Below are 17,636 nucleotides of genomic sequence, written 5' to 3' on the forward strand. Positions count from 1 at the left end.
GGGCTGGAAGTTGCTCTGGGTGAGTCAGTAGTGAGTGACTGTGAAGGTCTAGGACATTTTGTACACCACTGTAGCCTTGATAAACAACACTAAACTTAAAAAATATTTTTCTGTCTTCAGTAATAAATTACCTTTAGCTTACTGTAACCTTTTTCACTTTATAAATGTTTTGATTAAAAACTTTTTTTACTCTTTTGTAACAACACCTAGCTTAAAACACAAACAAATTGTACAGCCATACAAAAACATTTTTTCTTTATACCCTTATCCTATACATTTTTTCCTTTAAAAATTTTTATTTTATTATTTAAACATTTTTGTTAAAAACTAAGACACAACATACACATTAGCCTACGCCTACACAGAGTCAGGATCATCAGTATCACTGCCTTCCACCTCTACATCGTGACCCACTGGAAGGTCTTCAGGGGCAATAACATGCATAGAGCTGTCATCTCTTATGATAGCAATGCCTTCTTCTGGAATGCAGTTAACTTTTTTTTTTTTTTAAATAAGTAGAGGGATTACACTTTGCTAAAATAATGCTAACATGTATAGTATAGTAAATACATAAACATAACAGTTGATTATCAAGTATTATGTTACGGGCAGCACAGTAGTTTATTTACACCAGCATCACCACAAACATGGAAGTAATGTTGTTGTACTATGACATTGTGATGGCTACAGCTTCACTAGGGATTAGGAATTTTTCGGCTCCATTATAATCTGTGGGACCACCCATTGTATATGCAGTTCCTCCTTGACTGAAATGTCATGTGGTGCATTACTGTATCATTGGATTCGATTTGCTAATATTTTAAGATTCTTACATCTATGTTCATGAGATATATTGGTCTGTAGTTTTCTAGTAATGTCTTTATCTGGCTTTGGTATTAGGGTGATGCTGGCCTTATAGAATGAATTAGGAAGTATTCCCTTTGCTTCTGTCTTCTGAAAGAGATTGTAGATGATTGGTATAATCTCTTTCTTAAATGTTTGGCAGAATTCCCCCAGTGAGCCCATCTGGGCCTGGTGCTTTCTATTTGGGAAGGTTATTAATTATTGATTCAATTTATTTTATAGAAATAGGCCTGTTTAGAATTTCCATTTTTTTCTTATTTGAGTTTTGGTGGATTCTGTCTTTAAATAATTGGTTCAATTCATTTAGTTTATCAAATTTCTAGATACGGAGTTGTTGATAGTATTCTTTTATTATCCTTTTCATCAATACAGATCTCATAGACATGAAAAGGATAATAAAGGAATACTATCACTAAAAAGTGATTCTCTCTTTTTATCTTAGTCTAATTGGAGGCTTATCAATTTACCTTGTCAAAGAACTAGCTTTTGGTTTTATTGACTGTTTGTTTCTCCATTGATTTTCTGTTTTCAGTGTCATTGATTTCTCCTCTAGTTTTTATTCTCTTTTCTTCTGCTTACTGTGGATTTAATTTGCTGCTCTTGTTACCTAAGGTGTAAGATCAGATGATTGATTTTAGGTCTTTCTTCTTTTCTAATATATTATTTCAGTGATACAGTTTTCTGTCTCTAAGCATTGCTTTCCCTGCATCTCATGAATTTTGATACATTGTGTTTTCATTTCTATTTAGTTCAAATATTTTAAATTTATCTTGAGATTTTTTATTCATGTGTTATTGTTTAACCTTACATATATTGAGATATTCCAATTATCTTTCTGTTGTGAATTTCTGGGTTCCATTGTGGTCTGAGAGCAGACTCTATATGATTTCTTTTCTTTTAAATTTGTTAAAGTATGTTTTATGGCCCAGAATGTTCTACCTTGGTGAATATTCCATGTGAATGTGAGAAGAATGTGTATTCTGTGGTTGTTGGATGAAAGAGAGAGGTGAATTCTATCCAGTTGATTAATAAATAGTGTTTTGAGTTCAAGTGCGTCCTTTTTAACCTTCTGTCTGCTGGATCTTTCTACTTCTGATAGAGCAGTATTGAAGTCTACAGCTACAAAAGAAGATTCGTCTATTTCTTCTTGCCGTGCTGTTAGTTTTTACCTCATGTATTTTGATGCACTGTTGTTAAGTACATACGCATTAAGAACTGTGTCTTACTGGAGAATTGAGCCCTTTATTATTATGTAATGCCCTTCTTTATCTAATAACATTATTTGCTTTGAAGTCTGTTCTATCTGAAATTAATTCAGATACTTCTACTTACTTTTGATTAGTGTTAGCATGGCGTATTTTTTTCCATCTACGTTTAATGAATAAATGTCTTTATTTAAATTGATTTTCTTTTAGATACCATATAATTGGGTTTTATTTCTTGTTCCATTATAATAATCTGCCTTTTAATTGGTACATTCAGATCACTGTGATTATTGATATAATTGGATTAATTTCTGCCATATTTGTAACTATTTTCCATTTGTCACCTTTGTTCTTTGTTGCTATATTTGTCTTCTAGTCCTTTTTCTTGCCTTTTGTGGTTTAACAGCATTTAAAAAATTATTTTTGTGTGTATATATATATATATATATATATATTTTTTTTTTTTTTTTTGAGACGGAGTCTTGCTCTATCACCCAGGCTGGAGTGCAGTGGTGCATCTTGGCTCACTGCAAGCTCTGCCTTCCGGGTTCACGCCATTCTGCCTCAGCCTCCCGAGTAGCTGGGACTATAGGCACCCACCACCATTCTTGGCTGATTTTTTGTATTTTTTTTAGTAGAGACGGGGTTTCACTGTGTTAGCCAGGATGGTCTCGATCTCCTAACCTCGTTATCCACCCGCCTCGGCCTCCCAAAGTGCTGGGATTACAGGCATGAGCCACAGCGCCTGGCCTGTATGTTTTTTAAGGTAGGGTCTCACTCTGTTGTCCAGGCTGGAGTGCAATCGTGCGATCTCAGCTCACTGCAGCCTCAACCTCCCGGGTTTAAGCCATCCTCCCACCATAGTCTCCCAAGTAGCTGGGACTACAGGCATATGTCACCATACCTGGCTTTTTTTTTTTTTTTTTTTTTTTTTTTTTGTAGAGACCTGGTCTACAAAATGTTGCCCAGGCTGGCCTTGAACTCCTGGACTCAAGTGATCCTCCTACTTCAGCCCCCCCAAAGTGCTGGGATTACAGGTGTGAGCCACTGTCCCCAACCAACATATTTCAATATGGCTTCTTTTATCTCCCTTTGCTGGAAGCAAAAGAGATTTTTCTCGGGTATTTACTGAGAGAACCTGGTTTAGCTCCTATAAGTAAAGCTCACAAAAGCATGGGGGCCTCCCTATAACTAGGTCCCCCTGGAGTTTTTATCACTGGGGCTTGTCCACACCTAGCAATTTTTGTCAGCTACAGTTTGTTTTTCTGCCCCTCTCCCAGTTTCTGTGGAGGTTTCTGCTCCAGCCTGTTGTGATTCTCTGTATCCACCTGACTGTCTCTCCAGTTCTGGGAGCAGTGGTGTCTTAGCCTGTTTTCACACTACTATCAAGAACTACCTGAAACTGGGTAATTTATAAAGAAAAGAGGTTTAATTGACTCACAGTTCCACATTGCTGGGGAGGCCTCAGGAAACTTACAATTATGGTGGAAGGGGAAGCAAGGCACTTCTTACATGGCGGCAGGAGAAAGAGAGCAAAGGGAGAAGTGCCACTTTTAAATCATCAGATCTCATGAGAACTCGCTATCGCAAGAACAGCATGGGAAACTGCCCCCCGATCCAGTCACCGCCCACCAGGTCCCTCCCCTCACACGGGATTACAATTTTAGATGAGATTTAGTGGGGACACAGAGCCAAAGCATATCAAGTGGTTTCTCCTGTTACCTCACTGAAGTTTTTGAGAAATACATGCATGTGTATATTTTAAATCATCAAGAGCAAGTAAGTATAATGCTAAACAAGAAGTTAATAGAAACTTCATGTTTCCTCCCCTCTTTGAAAATACATTAGCAATTGTTTTTAGATAGAGTGTACATTTCCTGGAGTCATTGTTTAAGAATAATAGACAAACAAGCTGGGCATGGTGGCTAACACCTGTAATCCCAGCACTTTGGGAGGCCGAGGTGGGTGGATCGCTTGAGGCCAGGAGGTCTGAGAGGAGCCTGGGCACCATGGCAAAACCCCATCGCTACTAACAATACAAAAATTAGCCAGGAATGGTGGCATGCGCCTGTAATCCCAGCTACTGGGGTGGCTGAGGCAGGAGAATTGCTTGAACCCAGGAGGCAGAGGCTGCAGTGAGCCAAGATCACGTCACAGTACTCCAGCCTGGGCAACAGAGTGAGACTCTTGTCTCAAAACAAACAAAAAAAACACACTACAAACCCATTTTGCTTCTCATGAATTGAAAATCATTATATGGTGTTGTCAGGAGATCTTAGACTCTGTGAAAGGCATTTTCCAGAGAGTTGCCGAAAATTAGAATGGTGTAGGGGCGCTGAAATGCCTAGGCAGAGAAGATAGGTTTGATATAGTAAAGAGTAAGGAGTCACCAAAGTGTCTTAGCAAGGCAATACTCTAAAAATCATGTTTTAAGAAGAGATGCTACCATCTTTGTCCAGGGTGTGTGTGTTCATAGAGAAAACCTAGCCTCCCAAAACAAGCAAGGAAAATCATGGATTATGAAAGGATCTTTCTACTGAAAGAGTCATTATTACTTCTCTATTTTGCAAACTCTCTCAGTACCTTCAGAATATTTACAGCCTTCCAAAATGTAATGTATACCCTTCTCAGGACTATGCATAATGCAGTTCACTTAAGAATTGTGCTATGTTTTACATAGACTGACAGGTTCTTGTTCAAATTCTTTGTGATAACATCTTTTCATTTTCTTTTCTTTTCTGGGTAGTTTTAAATACATTTTCCTTTTTAAGAAGGCTAGGATGTTTGGGGGGAAAAATCCTCGTACTTTTTGTAAGCCACTTATGACACAGATTAACTTCACAGCACGTAAAAAGAATACTGGAGAACCCTTACATGATTAAATATGCCCCTAGAGGATTAAGTTTTTCCACATATTTTTAAGCCAGTGCTATTAATAATGTTCCAGCATTAAACTTTCTGTACATCCTCATTATGGAGGAGGCCTTTTTTTTTTTTTTTTTTCATTCTGCCCTTGCTGTTAGTTTTTCCATGGTCAGATATGTAGCACTATAAAATTATCTGTGGAAACATACAATCTGAATGTTTAACTGGAGTCTAACAAAGTATCATGTCTGGGGCTGTTCCAATTTTTATTCAAAGATGTTGTCAATTTTTCAAACTTTAATTGTTCTTTTGTCTTACTGGAAACCTGGCAGAAGATGGCTATTTACAGGCATATCTTAGATTATGGGGCAGACCACCACAATGCGGCTAATATCGCAGTAAATCAAGCCTCACAATTTCTTTGGTTTCTCAGTGCATATAAAAGTTATATTTTTACTATACTGTAGTCTATTAAGTGTGCAATAGCATTATGTCTAAAAATACATGCATACCTTAAGTAATACAAAATACTTTTTTTTTTTTTTTTTGAGACCGAGTCTCACTCTGTTGCTCAGGCTGGAGTACAATGGCGCGATCTCGGCTCACTGCAAGCTCCGCTTCCTGGGTTCATGCCATTCTCCTGCCTCAGCCTCCTGAGTAGCTGGGACTACAGGCGTATGCCACCTTGTCCGGCTAATTTTTTGTATTTTTAGTAGAGATGGGCTTTCACCGTGTTAGCCAGGATGGTCTCAATCTCCTGACCTCGTGATCCGCCTGCCTCGGCCTCCCAAAGTGCTGGGATTACAGGCATGAGCCACCACGCCCGGCCACAAAATACTTTTTTTTTGCTAAAAAATGCTAACAATATTGAGCTTTCAGCAAGTTGTAATCTTTTTGCTGGTGGAGGTTCTTGCATTGATATTGATGGTGGCCACCTGATCAGGGTGGTAGTTGCCAAAGGTTGGGGTGGCTGTGGCATTTTCTTAGAAAAAGACTAAGTTTGTTGCAGCAGTTGGCTTTTCCTTTCAGAAGAGATTCCTCTGTAGCATGCAGTGCTGTTTGATAGCATTTTACCCACAGCAGAACTTCTTTAAAAATTGGAGTTGTCCTCTCAAACGCTGCTGCCACTTTATCAACATGATGTTCTAAATCTTTAGTTGTCATTTCAACAATGTTCACAGCATCTTCATCAGGAATAGATTCCATCTAGAAACCACTCTCTTTGCTTACCTGTAAGAAGCAACTCCTCATCTGTTCAAGTTTGATCCTGAGATTGCAGCAATTCAGTCACATCTTCAGGCTCCACTTCTAGTTCCCTTGCTTTTTTCACCACACCTACAGTGACTTCCTCTTGAACCCCTCAAAGTCATCCATGAGGGTTGGAATCAACTTCTTTCAAACTCCTTTTGATGTTGATATTTTGACCTCCTTCCATGAATCACGAATACTCGTATCTAGAATGGTGAATCCTTTCCAGAAGGTTTTTAATTTGCTTTGATCAGATCCATCAGAGAAATCACCCTGTATGGCAGCTATTGCCTTATTAAATGTATTTTTTAAATAATAAGACTTGGAAGTCAAAATTACTCCTTGGCACAAGGGCTGCAGAATGGATATTGTCTTAGCATGCATGAAAACAACATTTATCTCTTTGTACATCTCCATCAGAGCTCCTGGGTGACCAGGTGCATTGTCAGTGAGCAGTAATATTTTGAAAGGAACCTTTTTTTCTGAGCAGTAGGTCTCAACAGTGGGCTTAAGATATTCAGTAAACCGTGCCATAAACAGATGTGCTGTTACCCAGATTTTGTTGTTTCAGTTATAGAGCACAGGCAGAGAAGATTTAGCATAATTTTTAAGGGCCCTAGGATTTTTAGAATGGTCAGTAAGCATTGGCTTCAACTTAAAAGTCACCAGCTGTTTTGGTCTTGACCAAGAGAGTCAGCCTATTTTTTGAAGCTTTAAAGCCAGGCATTGACTTCTCTGTAGCTACGAAAGTCCTAGGTGGCATCTTCTTCCACTAGAAGGCGGTTTCATCTATGTTAAAAATCTGTTGTTTAGCCACATTTCTCAATTTTCTGAGCTAGATCATAATAACATGTTGCAGCTTCTACATCAGTACTTGCTGCTTCGCCTCTCACTTTTATGTTATGGAGACAGCTTCTTTCCTTAAACCTCATTAGCCAACCTCTGCTAGCTTCCAGCTGTGCTTCCGTAGCCTCCTTACCTCTCTCAGCCTTCATAGAAGTAACGGGACTTTTAGCTTTGCTCTGGATTGGGCTTTGCCTTAAGGGGGTATTGTGGCTGGTTTGATCTTCTAGATCACTAAAACTTTCCCTGTAGCTCTTTTACTTTATTTTTGTGTGTTCATTGGAGTAGCACTTATAATTTCCTTCTAGAACTTTCCCTTGGCATTAACAACTTGGCTGTTTGGTGCAAGAGGTTTAGCTTTTTTTTTAGCATGTCTCAGCTTTTGACATGCCTTCCTCACTATGCTTAATCATTTCTAGCTTTTTTTTTTTTTTTTTTTGGAGACAGAGTCTCACTCCGTTGCCCAGGCTGGAGTGCAGTGGCGCAATCTCAGCTCACTGCAACCTCCACCTCCCAGGTTTAAGTGATTCTCTTGCCTCAGCTTCCCAGGTAGCTGAGATTACAGGCGTGCACCACTACGCCCAGCTAATTTTTGTATTTTTAATAGAGACGGGGTTTCACCATGTTGGCCAGGCTGGTCTTGAACTTCTGACCTCAAGTGATCCACCCACCTTGGCCTCTCAAAGTGCTGGGATTACAAATAGGCATGAGCCACCGGGCTTGGCCTATTTCTAGCTCTCGATTTAAAGTGAGAAATGTGTGACTCTTCCTTTCACTTGGACACTTTGAGGCCATTGTAATTGGCCTACATTCAGTATTGTTTTGTCGCAGGAAATAGGCCCAAAGAGAGGGAGAGAGATGGAGGAATGGCCAGTTGGTGAATCGGTCAGAACACATACTACATTTATTAAGGTCGCCATCTTATATAGGTACAGTTTGTGGTGCCCCAAAACAGTTACAATAGTAACATCAAAGACCACTGATCAGAGATCACCACAACAGATACAATAATAATGAAAAAGTTTGAAATATTGTGAGAATTACCAAAATGTGACAAAGAGACGCGAAGTGAGCACATGGTGTTGGAAAAATGGTATTGATTCCTTTGCTCAATGCGGGGTTGCCACAACTTTCAATTTTTTTTTTTTTTTTTTGTAATCACTAAACACATAGTACTTACTCACCATTTCAAAAAAGATCACTTAATTTCAGTGCACATTTTTTCCTGACGTAACATTCTGGTTTATAAGGAATCTTGTTATTACTGAGGGATTGAGTTATTTATTAAATGCCTTTTTTTTTTTCCAGGGGTTAGGTTGTCAAATTAATTTCCCATGGCTAATCAGCCTGGGCTTGACTCTATGCACGTAATGGTCCTACACTCCCCCAGCTCTCTAGGACTTGCAGTCTCTCTGATCCTAACAGCCTGCAGGTCTTTTCTTACCAGCCAGGACTCTTTCCCAGTCCCTTCAGTGGTGCTCACCAGCCCCTCAGTTTCTCTGACCTTAACCTTTTGATCCTTATTCTGCCAGTCCCTTGGCTTAGATGGGTTCTTAATTTCTTTTCTCCCCAAATTTGTATTTTTCTGTCCTGACCAGAGGTGTCAGATTGTTCCGCACTGTTTAAATGTGCCAGTCAGCCTCTCTTCTCCGACTCTCTGCACAGCTGGGCCTCAGGTCACCACTCTTCTCAAGCCCCATAGTCTAACCCTTCTCTGGTCACAGAGGACTTCCTGCCAGCTATCTAGACCCTAGAGCTCCCCTGCCCCCCGTCGCCTGGTCCTTTCACTTTTCACTGCTGCAGCTTTGCTCATCCTTGCCTCCTCATTCCTGCCCCTGGGGGAGAGCTGCCCCTCCTTTCCAGTGCCAACCTCTTCATCAGTGCTTTAGAGTTCTGCCTCAGCACTAAACAAAAACATAAACCAACTAAAGATTTTGGTATTTTTATATTAATATTTAAAATTGTCTAATTTTAATAAATGTTAAATAACATTTGGTTTTAAGAAATATTAAATATTCAATGTTAATAAATATTGTTTATTAACATTAAATAAAGGTGGGAGGATCACCTGAACCCAGGAGGTTGAGGCTGCAGTAAGCTGTAATTGTGCCATTGCACTCCAGCCTAGGTGACAGAGTGAGACTGTCACCAAGGAAAAAAAAAAAAAAAACACTGTTTGCAGCAACAAAAGTTAGAAGGCACTACCCTTTAACAGAGAGCTGATTAAATTATGGTGTATTTATTATCGGTGGCAATTAAATAATTTTAATTTTAATAAATATTAATTTTTAATATTAAATATTTAAAAACCTTATTTTAATAAATATTGAATAATTATTAAGTAACACATGCACATGGATTTAAAAGTTAAAGTAGTATAAAATAATCTACAGAGGCTGCTATTTGATGTCAGTTTGTGTGTATTTGCATTCTGCCAGAGATATTCTTCCATAGATGATACATGCATAAACAAGTATGTACATCCATGCATTTCTTCTTCCTGTCTCCTCCTTCCACTCTTTTTGAACACAAATACTATCTATACACAGTCTAGATATTGCTTTTTAAGTATATTGCTATGTTTTGGAAAACAATTTGTGTCAGTACTATAGACCTGCCTCATTCTTTTAATGGATACAAAATATCCCTTTTTTTTGTTTTTGAAGACTCTGTCACCCAGGTTGGAGTGCAGTGGTGTGATCATAACTAATTGCAGCCTCAACCTCCTGAGTTCAGGTGATCCTCCCACTTCAGCTTCCCAAGTAGCTGGAATTACAGGTGCACTCCACCATGCCTGGCTAATTTTTAAGTTTTTTTGTGGAGACGAGGTCTCACTATGTTGCCCAGGTTGGTCCTGAACTCCTAAGCTCAAGCAGTCCTCCTGCCTTGGCCACCCAAAATGCTAGGATTACAGGCATGAGCCATCGTGCCTGGCCCAAACAGTGTTTCAGTAAGCATCCTTACAACATAAGTCTTTGTGCCCATGTACAGCTTTATCAGTATGAAGTCTTAAAAGTGGAATTGCTGGATTAAAGGGTGCCTGCATTTTCATCTTCTGAAAAGAAAAAAAATCTATTTCTTGTATTATTACTGTTCTGGTCTGTTTATGCATTGTTGATTTCTTAGATATTTCTTCAATGTCTGCTCTTTTTTTAAAGCATTCATCTCTTTATTTCTTGTGAGTTCCCAGAGAATTTCTGAGGCATTCTGGTTCAGCGTTCTACGTTTCACAGTCCCTGTGATCACTGAATTCCTAAATGTGATACTCATTGTTTCTAAGAACTCTTTACTGTTCTCCTAGTCTCCTCTCAAGTGTTTAGGCCTTTTATTTCTTAACTTTATATGTAAGGATAACATATATCCAAAAAAACACATAAATCTTCTGTTCAACTTAATGAATTCTCAAAAAGTACACCTTATGTAACCAATGCTTAGATAAATAAATTATTACCAGCACCTTGGAATGTCCCTTGTGCCCCTTACAGTCTCTCTGTGGGTAGCCACTATCTTTTCTCCTAACACCACAGATTCATGTTGCCTATTTCATTTTAATTTTATGTAAATGTAATTGAACAGTACATACTGCTTCTCCTTTCTTTTGTGTAACATTATGTTTGAAGGTAGTTTGTTCTCACTGATATATAGTATTCCATTGCATGACTATACCACAATCCATTTGTTCATTCTACTGTTGATGGTCACCTCAATGGTTTCTAGTTTTGGGCTATCATGAATAGCGCTGCTATGGACACTTTTGTTTGTGTCTTCTGGTGCACATATGTACACATTTTTGTTGGGTGTATATACACATAGAGTAGAATTGCTGCATCATAGGGCATAGAGTCCTGGTTGTTCCACATCCTTGCCAGCACTTGGTATTTTCTTTGTCATTTTAGTCTTTTTGATAGGTGCAAAGTAGTGTTTCATTGTGGTTTCAGTTTTCATATTGACTACTCATGCCATGGAGCCCATTTTCATGTTTATTGGCTCTTTGGATATCCTCTTTTGTGAAGTACCTATTGAAATTTATTTTTCCATTTTAAAATTATTTTTAAAAATATATTTGGCTAGCTCGTATGTCACACTTTTTTGACAAAATCCTTTTTCTCCTCCCTTCTCATTTATCCTTTTAAATTTATTTTCTTGGCTTTTCTCTCACCTGTTCTTTTCTAACCACTGAACTTTAGAGCCACTAACTAATCCTAACTTTTCTAGAATTTTTAGTGAATTTGCATGAAACTTACTTTGAGAAAACATTGGTACTCAAACTGGAAGATAATGTTATTGTTATTCTAAGAAGGGAAAAGATGATAAATACTAAGCCGTACTAGTTTTTTGGCCACTAGATTGCATTATTATCCCCATATTTAATTCTCATTTTAATTTTATTTTTGACAGGAGCTTGTTAGAAGTGAAAGTCTTTTAATTTACATTTTAAGTCTGGAGCCTCCTTTTTTAAAAATGTTAATGTTTTACAGGTTCTTGATCAATATGAACGAGAAGGATTTAACTTCCTAGCCAAGGTGTTTAATTCTTCACATTCCTTCTTAGAAGACTTGACTGGTCTTACATTGCTGCATCAAGAAACCCAAGCTGCTGAGGTAAGAACAAAACAAGCTTTCTGTAGTGAAGACTGACATGCTTAAAACTATTTGATATTCGCCATATGGAAAAGGAAGAAAGCAATTAATTTTAATTTTTGTAACTTAGAGCAAATATCACTAAATAAGTCTGCTAGTTACCAGAGAACGAATAACCCTCAGCAAGTGCTGGATACTGATGTGTGTAGGTTGCTGTCCAGTAGGTGCCTAATACACAAAATCAGTGTGATAAAGGAAGTATAGGTTGTAGATTTCCAGGCACCTCTTGTCCTTACTGAAGATCTGCATGTATATGACCATTGGAGAGAGTTGGCTTTAATGTCCATATATCAAAATGTAAGTTGGTAAAGACATTGGACTCCAGCTATGTTCTTTAGAAAGAAGGTATTGGACTCTGGCCATGTTCTTCAGAAAGAACATGCCTGGCTTTTTCACGATTTGATCAGTCTTCTTAGACCCTGAACCCCACCATGAAATGGCTTCCCCAGACACAACCCGAGAGAGTTATGCTTTGTTTCTCAGCTAAAATATTTTGCAGATCTTAATTTCCTGGGTCATTGCATCATTTTTTTTTTTTTCTTAAAGACTGAGTTTAAGAAATAAATTATCGGCCGGGCGAGGTGGCTCATGCCTATAATCCAAGCACTTTGAGAGGCCAAGGTGGGTGGGTCACCAGGTCAGGAGTTTGAGACCAGCCTGGCCAACATAGTGAAACCGTGTCTCCACTAAAATAAAAAAATTAGGTGGGCATGGTGGCAGGCGCGTGTAATCCCAGCCACTCGGGAGGCTGAGGCGGGAGAATTGCTTGAATCCTGGAGGCAGAGGTTGCAATGAGCCGAGATTGTGCCACTGCACTCCAGTCCGGGCGACAGTGCAAGACTCCGTCTCAAAAAAAAAAAAAAAAAAAAAAAAAAAAAAAATTATTGTGTTTTTCCAAATGCTCGCCGTTCTTAGAAAGGGGAATGCTGTGTATGGTGGTAGAGCTATTTGGATCACTTGGCAAAATGTGCAATTCCTCAGAATTGATGAGTGAGATTAAATCAATCTTTTCCCCTTAGTTACCTGGATAAAGAAGCCATGAGGAGAAATGTAGCTTATGTTGTGTTTCCACAAACTACATAAGGAAAACCTTGACTTCCTGTGTCCTGCAGGGGTAGTGCACTTGCCATTAGTCCTTTTAAGTTGCAATTCTTCCCACCAGCTAAAGAGAAATACATAAATTATTTCTAGCTAGGTGGCAAAACTCCCCCAGCCATCTTGTCAAATGATTGCATGGGTGCAAAGATCTATAAATTCCTCCATAGGTTGCATATCCTCACCATTCAGGGAGGCCCCAAGTTGTCAATGAATAGATGGCCAGGCCCGATACTGGACCAGCCAGTGGTGAAAGGGCTGCTGTTTGGAGAGGTGGAGCTAGTGCTGAGTATAGGAAGACCATGTAGAAATACCAAAGTCAGACCCATTGGAGGTTTGAGCAGATTGTGAGATTTTCAGGTACACCAGGGAGGCAAGATAGTACATCTCTAGTGCTGGACTTAAACTGAAGGCAGTCCTTCTTTAAATTGTTTTGGTGCCCTCTGGGCATTAAACAGATGCAGTCTTCCACTTATGGCCAATAGTTAGAGCCACAAAGAGTCTATTTCAAGTTTCAGGAGATGAATGGCATCTCTGCTCCTCTTTGAGAGACTTTAAGGTATTTTTCCCCTGAATTGTGATTGGGTTCCCAGGCAGGGTTCACAACATTGTGTTTATTGTCTGCCGTATTATCTTTTAAGCAGTGCTGTACTGCCTGATGGTATGGAAGAGGTAACATAGATGTTTGTAAACATACAGTCATTTGATGGCTAAGGAAGTTTTGCCACCCAGCTAGAAGTAATTTACATATTTGTTAGCTAGAAGAATTTCAACCTGAAATTGACCCAGTTTTTCACTCTTTAAAACAGAGCAGATGCTAGAATAGTGGGTAGGTTTCTAGATTTAACCTGGTTTATCTTACATTTTAGTTGGTCAAAGCTTAATGGCTTTTTCAAAGACTTAGAGAAAGTTTAAAAGCAATAGTGACTAAATAGATGGTGGAGCAGAAGGGAGCATGGTTTCATCCACGAGCCTGAGTTTTCTTTTTGAATTTTCCTCTACTAAATTATATCTTTAGTTTTGGAATCATACGTCACATCAAATTTTAGATTAGAGACGGTAAACTGTTTGGCCTGTGAGCCAGATACGGCTTGCAGGTATGTATTTTTTGGTCTGCCCTGTATGTTAAATTCTGAATAAAGCTATCATTTAAAAATCACAAGTTTTAGGCGGGGCGTGGTGGCTCACAGCTGTAATCCTAGCACTTTGGGAGGCCGAAGGGGGCAGATCACCTGAGGTCAGGAGTTTGAGACCAGCCTGGCCAACATGGTGAAACCCCGTCTCTACTAAAAATGCAAAAATTAGTCGGGCATGGTGGTGCATGCCTGTAATCCCAGTTACTTGGGAGGCTGAGGCAGGAGAGTGACTTGAACCCGGGAAGCAAAGGTTGCAGTGAACCAAGATGGCGCCACTGCACTCCAGCCTGGGCGACAGAGCGAGACTCCATCTCAAAAAAAAAAAAATCACAAGAGGGTCTGAATTTTCCCATTTCCAACTTTGAAAAATCAGATCCGGGAACTCCAGACATGCATCTCTTAATAGTGATGGTTAGCTAGAGCCAAGAAGCAAAGTTTATAGATAATGCACTTGATATAAAATTTAAAGGTATTACAAAATATTCTGGGCTGGGCACGGTGGCTCATGCCTCTAATCCTAGCACTTTGGGAGGCCAAGGCTGGCGGAGTGCCTGAGCTCAGGAGTTTGAGACCAGCCTGGGCAACCACAGTGGTGAAACCTTATCTCTACTAAAAATACAAAATCTAGCCCAGTGTGGCAGTGTGCGCCTGTAGTCCCAGCTACTCTGGGACGAGGCAGGAGAATTGCTTGAACCAGGGAGGCAGAGGTTGCAGTGAGCTGAAATCACGCCACTGAATTCCAGCCTGGGCGACAGAGCGAGACTCCGTCTCAGGGAAAAAAAAAAAAAAATTCTGTGAAAAGGGAACCTTCCTTCTATACATGTCCCTTAGCTCCTCTGTTCCTTTCCTGGAGACAAACACTGTTGTTACTTTCCTGCCCAGAGATATTCTTTAGGTTATATTCTTTATTTAGATGATGCCCTTTAGTAGGTGACCGTTAATAGGTATTTGAGCTTATAACCCGTCTTCAAAAAGGATCATTATTTTTCTTAACTCTGAATAGGACTGTGTTTTAAGATCAGGTTTGAAATACAGTACTTAGTAGAGGACCTCATAGCAACAAAAATTATTGTTCTAACCACATCATTTTATATTACTTTGAAAAATGTGTGTATGCGCGTGTAAGCAAAATATATAAATATATGTTAAAATATATATATATACCTTTACATATATCTGTGTAAAAGTAGTGTTTTGATTTACATACTTGATTCTCAATGCGTTTACAGGTGGTCAGTAATAAAAACACAGAATTCTGCATTCTACGTAGAAAGGTCTCCACTTATTTATTTTAGCAACACAATCAAGATGCTAAATTAATTCTCATTTTGGGTTAACTATTTACATCAATCAACATTGGAATTGCAAACGATTCAACTAGGTAATTGTATGTGACATTACCATTATATACTTTGTTTATAAAATATGTGTTTAAAAAATATACTGAACATCTTTTGAAAATCTGATACCAAGCACTGTGCTAGTAACTGAATACAGAAGTTAATGAGACACTGACCCTCAAGGGCTCATAGTCTAGTGTGAGAAGCTGACATGTAAATAGTGAGCTCTAATGCAATAAAAAGTGTTTTAGTCATTTGTATATTAAGTGCTGAGAGAGCAGTTACTTCTGCCTAGGGGAATAGGGATGTCAAGAAAAGCTTCACAGGAAGAGAACAAATATTTCACTTAGTTTTAAAGGATGAGTAGACTTTTTCAAAATAAAAGTTGGATTTTGGCAGAGAAAGAGTAGAGAAGGGAAGGGCAAGAAGCCTAGGGCATTCTAGACTGAATAAAGGTCTCCGAGGCCAAGTCTTTAGTATATTACTCAAAATCATGAGTAGTGTGATGTACTTGGAGCCACAGTTACCTGAAGTCAACATAATGTTTTTTAATAACAGCTTTATTGAGTTATAATTCACATACCATAAAACACACCATTTTGGCTGGGCGCAGTGGCTCACGCCTGTAATCCCAGCACTTTGGGAGGCCGAGGTGGGTGGATCACTTGAGGTCAGGAGTTTGAGACCAGCCTAGCCAACATGGCGAAACCTTGTCTCTACTAAAAATACAAAATTAGCTGGGTGTGGTGGCATGTGCCTGTAATCTCAGCTACTCGGGAGGCTGAGGCAGGAGAATCACTTGAACTCAGGAGGTGGAGGCTGCAGTGAGCTGAGATCGTGCTGTTGCACTCCAGCCTGCAAGGGCGGGGGGGAAAAAAAAAACCAAACACAACACACACCTTTTTAAAGTGTGCAGTTCAGTGGTTTTTAGTATATTCACAGAGTTGTGCAACCATTACCACTCTCTCAGTTTAGAAAATTTTCATCCCCCACACCCAAAACAAACTCTGAACCTATTAAATGGTCACTCCCTGTTCCCTCCTCCTTCCAGCCCCTGGCAACCACTAATCTTTCTGTCTGTCTGTAAGGATTTTTCTATTCTGGACACATCACATAAATGATCCTTTGTGTCTGGCATCTTCTATTTAGCACAATGTTTTTAAGGTTTATTCATGTTGTAGCAAGGTACGTAATTGTTTTTCATTTAAAGAAAAAGTCTCAATGCTATTACAATTTTCCATATTCTTTGCACCTGTGGTCTGTCTCACTAAATATAGCCCCTTTATGAAGGAGGAATGCAAAGCTGATCCAACTAGAGACTACAAATTCCTTTATATTCTATATTTATATAGAAAGGGGCACATAGTAATGAATTGGAAGCCATATCCGAGCTAGAATCATCTAGATTTAGTGAGATTGACTAGTGCAACCCAATTTTTTGCACTCATCCCCTGTCCATCAGGTACCTGAAAATGATTGCAATGATTTTAAACTAGGTTACTGGTATAATCATACTGCTGTTGAGATTAGCAGGCAAATTACCAAGTTAGTTTTTTATTGGAGGGGGAGAGGTCAATGTGTGAGGGTGCATAGTGGAGACTGGGGACCAGGCTGACAAAGATGAATTGTTTTAGGTAGTGATGACTTTGAGGTAATGGGATAAGTGAGTGAAAATGACTGGTTGGCATTGGAGATGGGATGGAGATGGAGCTTGGAGAAAAAGAATAGCACTAGTAAATGGATTTAGCTAGACAAAGGAGATTTACCCTATTCCATTTAGCACAGTGAGGAGAGGCTAGAGAGCTAGGATGCAATAAAAAAAATTTTAATGAGAAATGTGTGTGGTAGATTAATTTTATCTCAAGTTATAGATTAAAAATATTAAATACCACATAAATGCCATTTGCCTTTGCTAATGTTACATTTTTATGAAGAAGGAGCCTTGCATAAGAATGATCTAATGGACTTTGGGGACTTGAGGGAGAAGCTTGGGACGGGGGGTAAAGGATAAAAGACATATTGGGTGCTGTGTGTACACTGCTTGGGTGACAAGTGGACTAAAATCTCAGAAATCACCACTAAAGAACTTATCTACATAACCAAAAATCACCTGTACCCCAGAAACTATTGAAATAAAAAAAAAGAAGGGGACTTGGACAGATAGCCATATTCTTTGCCAAATTATAGTTACATTCTGCTCATGGGGGATTAGGAGGTTCAGTGGAAGAAAGGCCCCACTCAGCTTTCTCCCCTCTTAAAATGTTGCCTTGTAAATTAGGGAATTTTGCATAAAGCTCTGACCTTTACTTCCAAGGCCTTTACTGAGAATGGGTTTGGATACTTGGAGATTGATCCTGACTCCCTATCCCTCCTAGATCTTTATTTATCCTATTTGGAACC

General features: G+C 39.1%; 1 protein-coding gene across 25 annotated transcripts in view; it reads left to right on the plus strand.

Annotated features, from left to right (window-relative positions):
* The window catches only part of ATG7 (autophagy related 7), a 283,351-nt gene that overhangs the window by 142,956 nt on the left and 122,759 nt on the right, over positions 1–17,636 (plus strand). For all 25 annotated transcript variants that reach the window (XM_016940476.4, XM_016940479.4, XM_024355330.3 and 22 more), the window contains one exon: positions 11,504–11,626. In XM_016940476.4, coding sequence (XP_016795965.2) covers positions 11,504–11,626 — 123 coding nt within the window. The remainder of the gene's footprint in view (positions 1–11,503; positions 11,627–17,636) is intronic.

Source organism: Pan troglodytes, chromosome 2, assembly GCF_028858775.2.
Source record: "Pan troglodytes isolate AG18354 chromosome 2, NHGRI_mPanTro3-v2.0_pri, whole genome shotgun sequence".
Lineage (NCBI taxonomy): Eukaryota > Metazoa > Chordata > Mammalia > Primates > Hominidae > Pan > Pan troglodytes.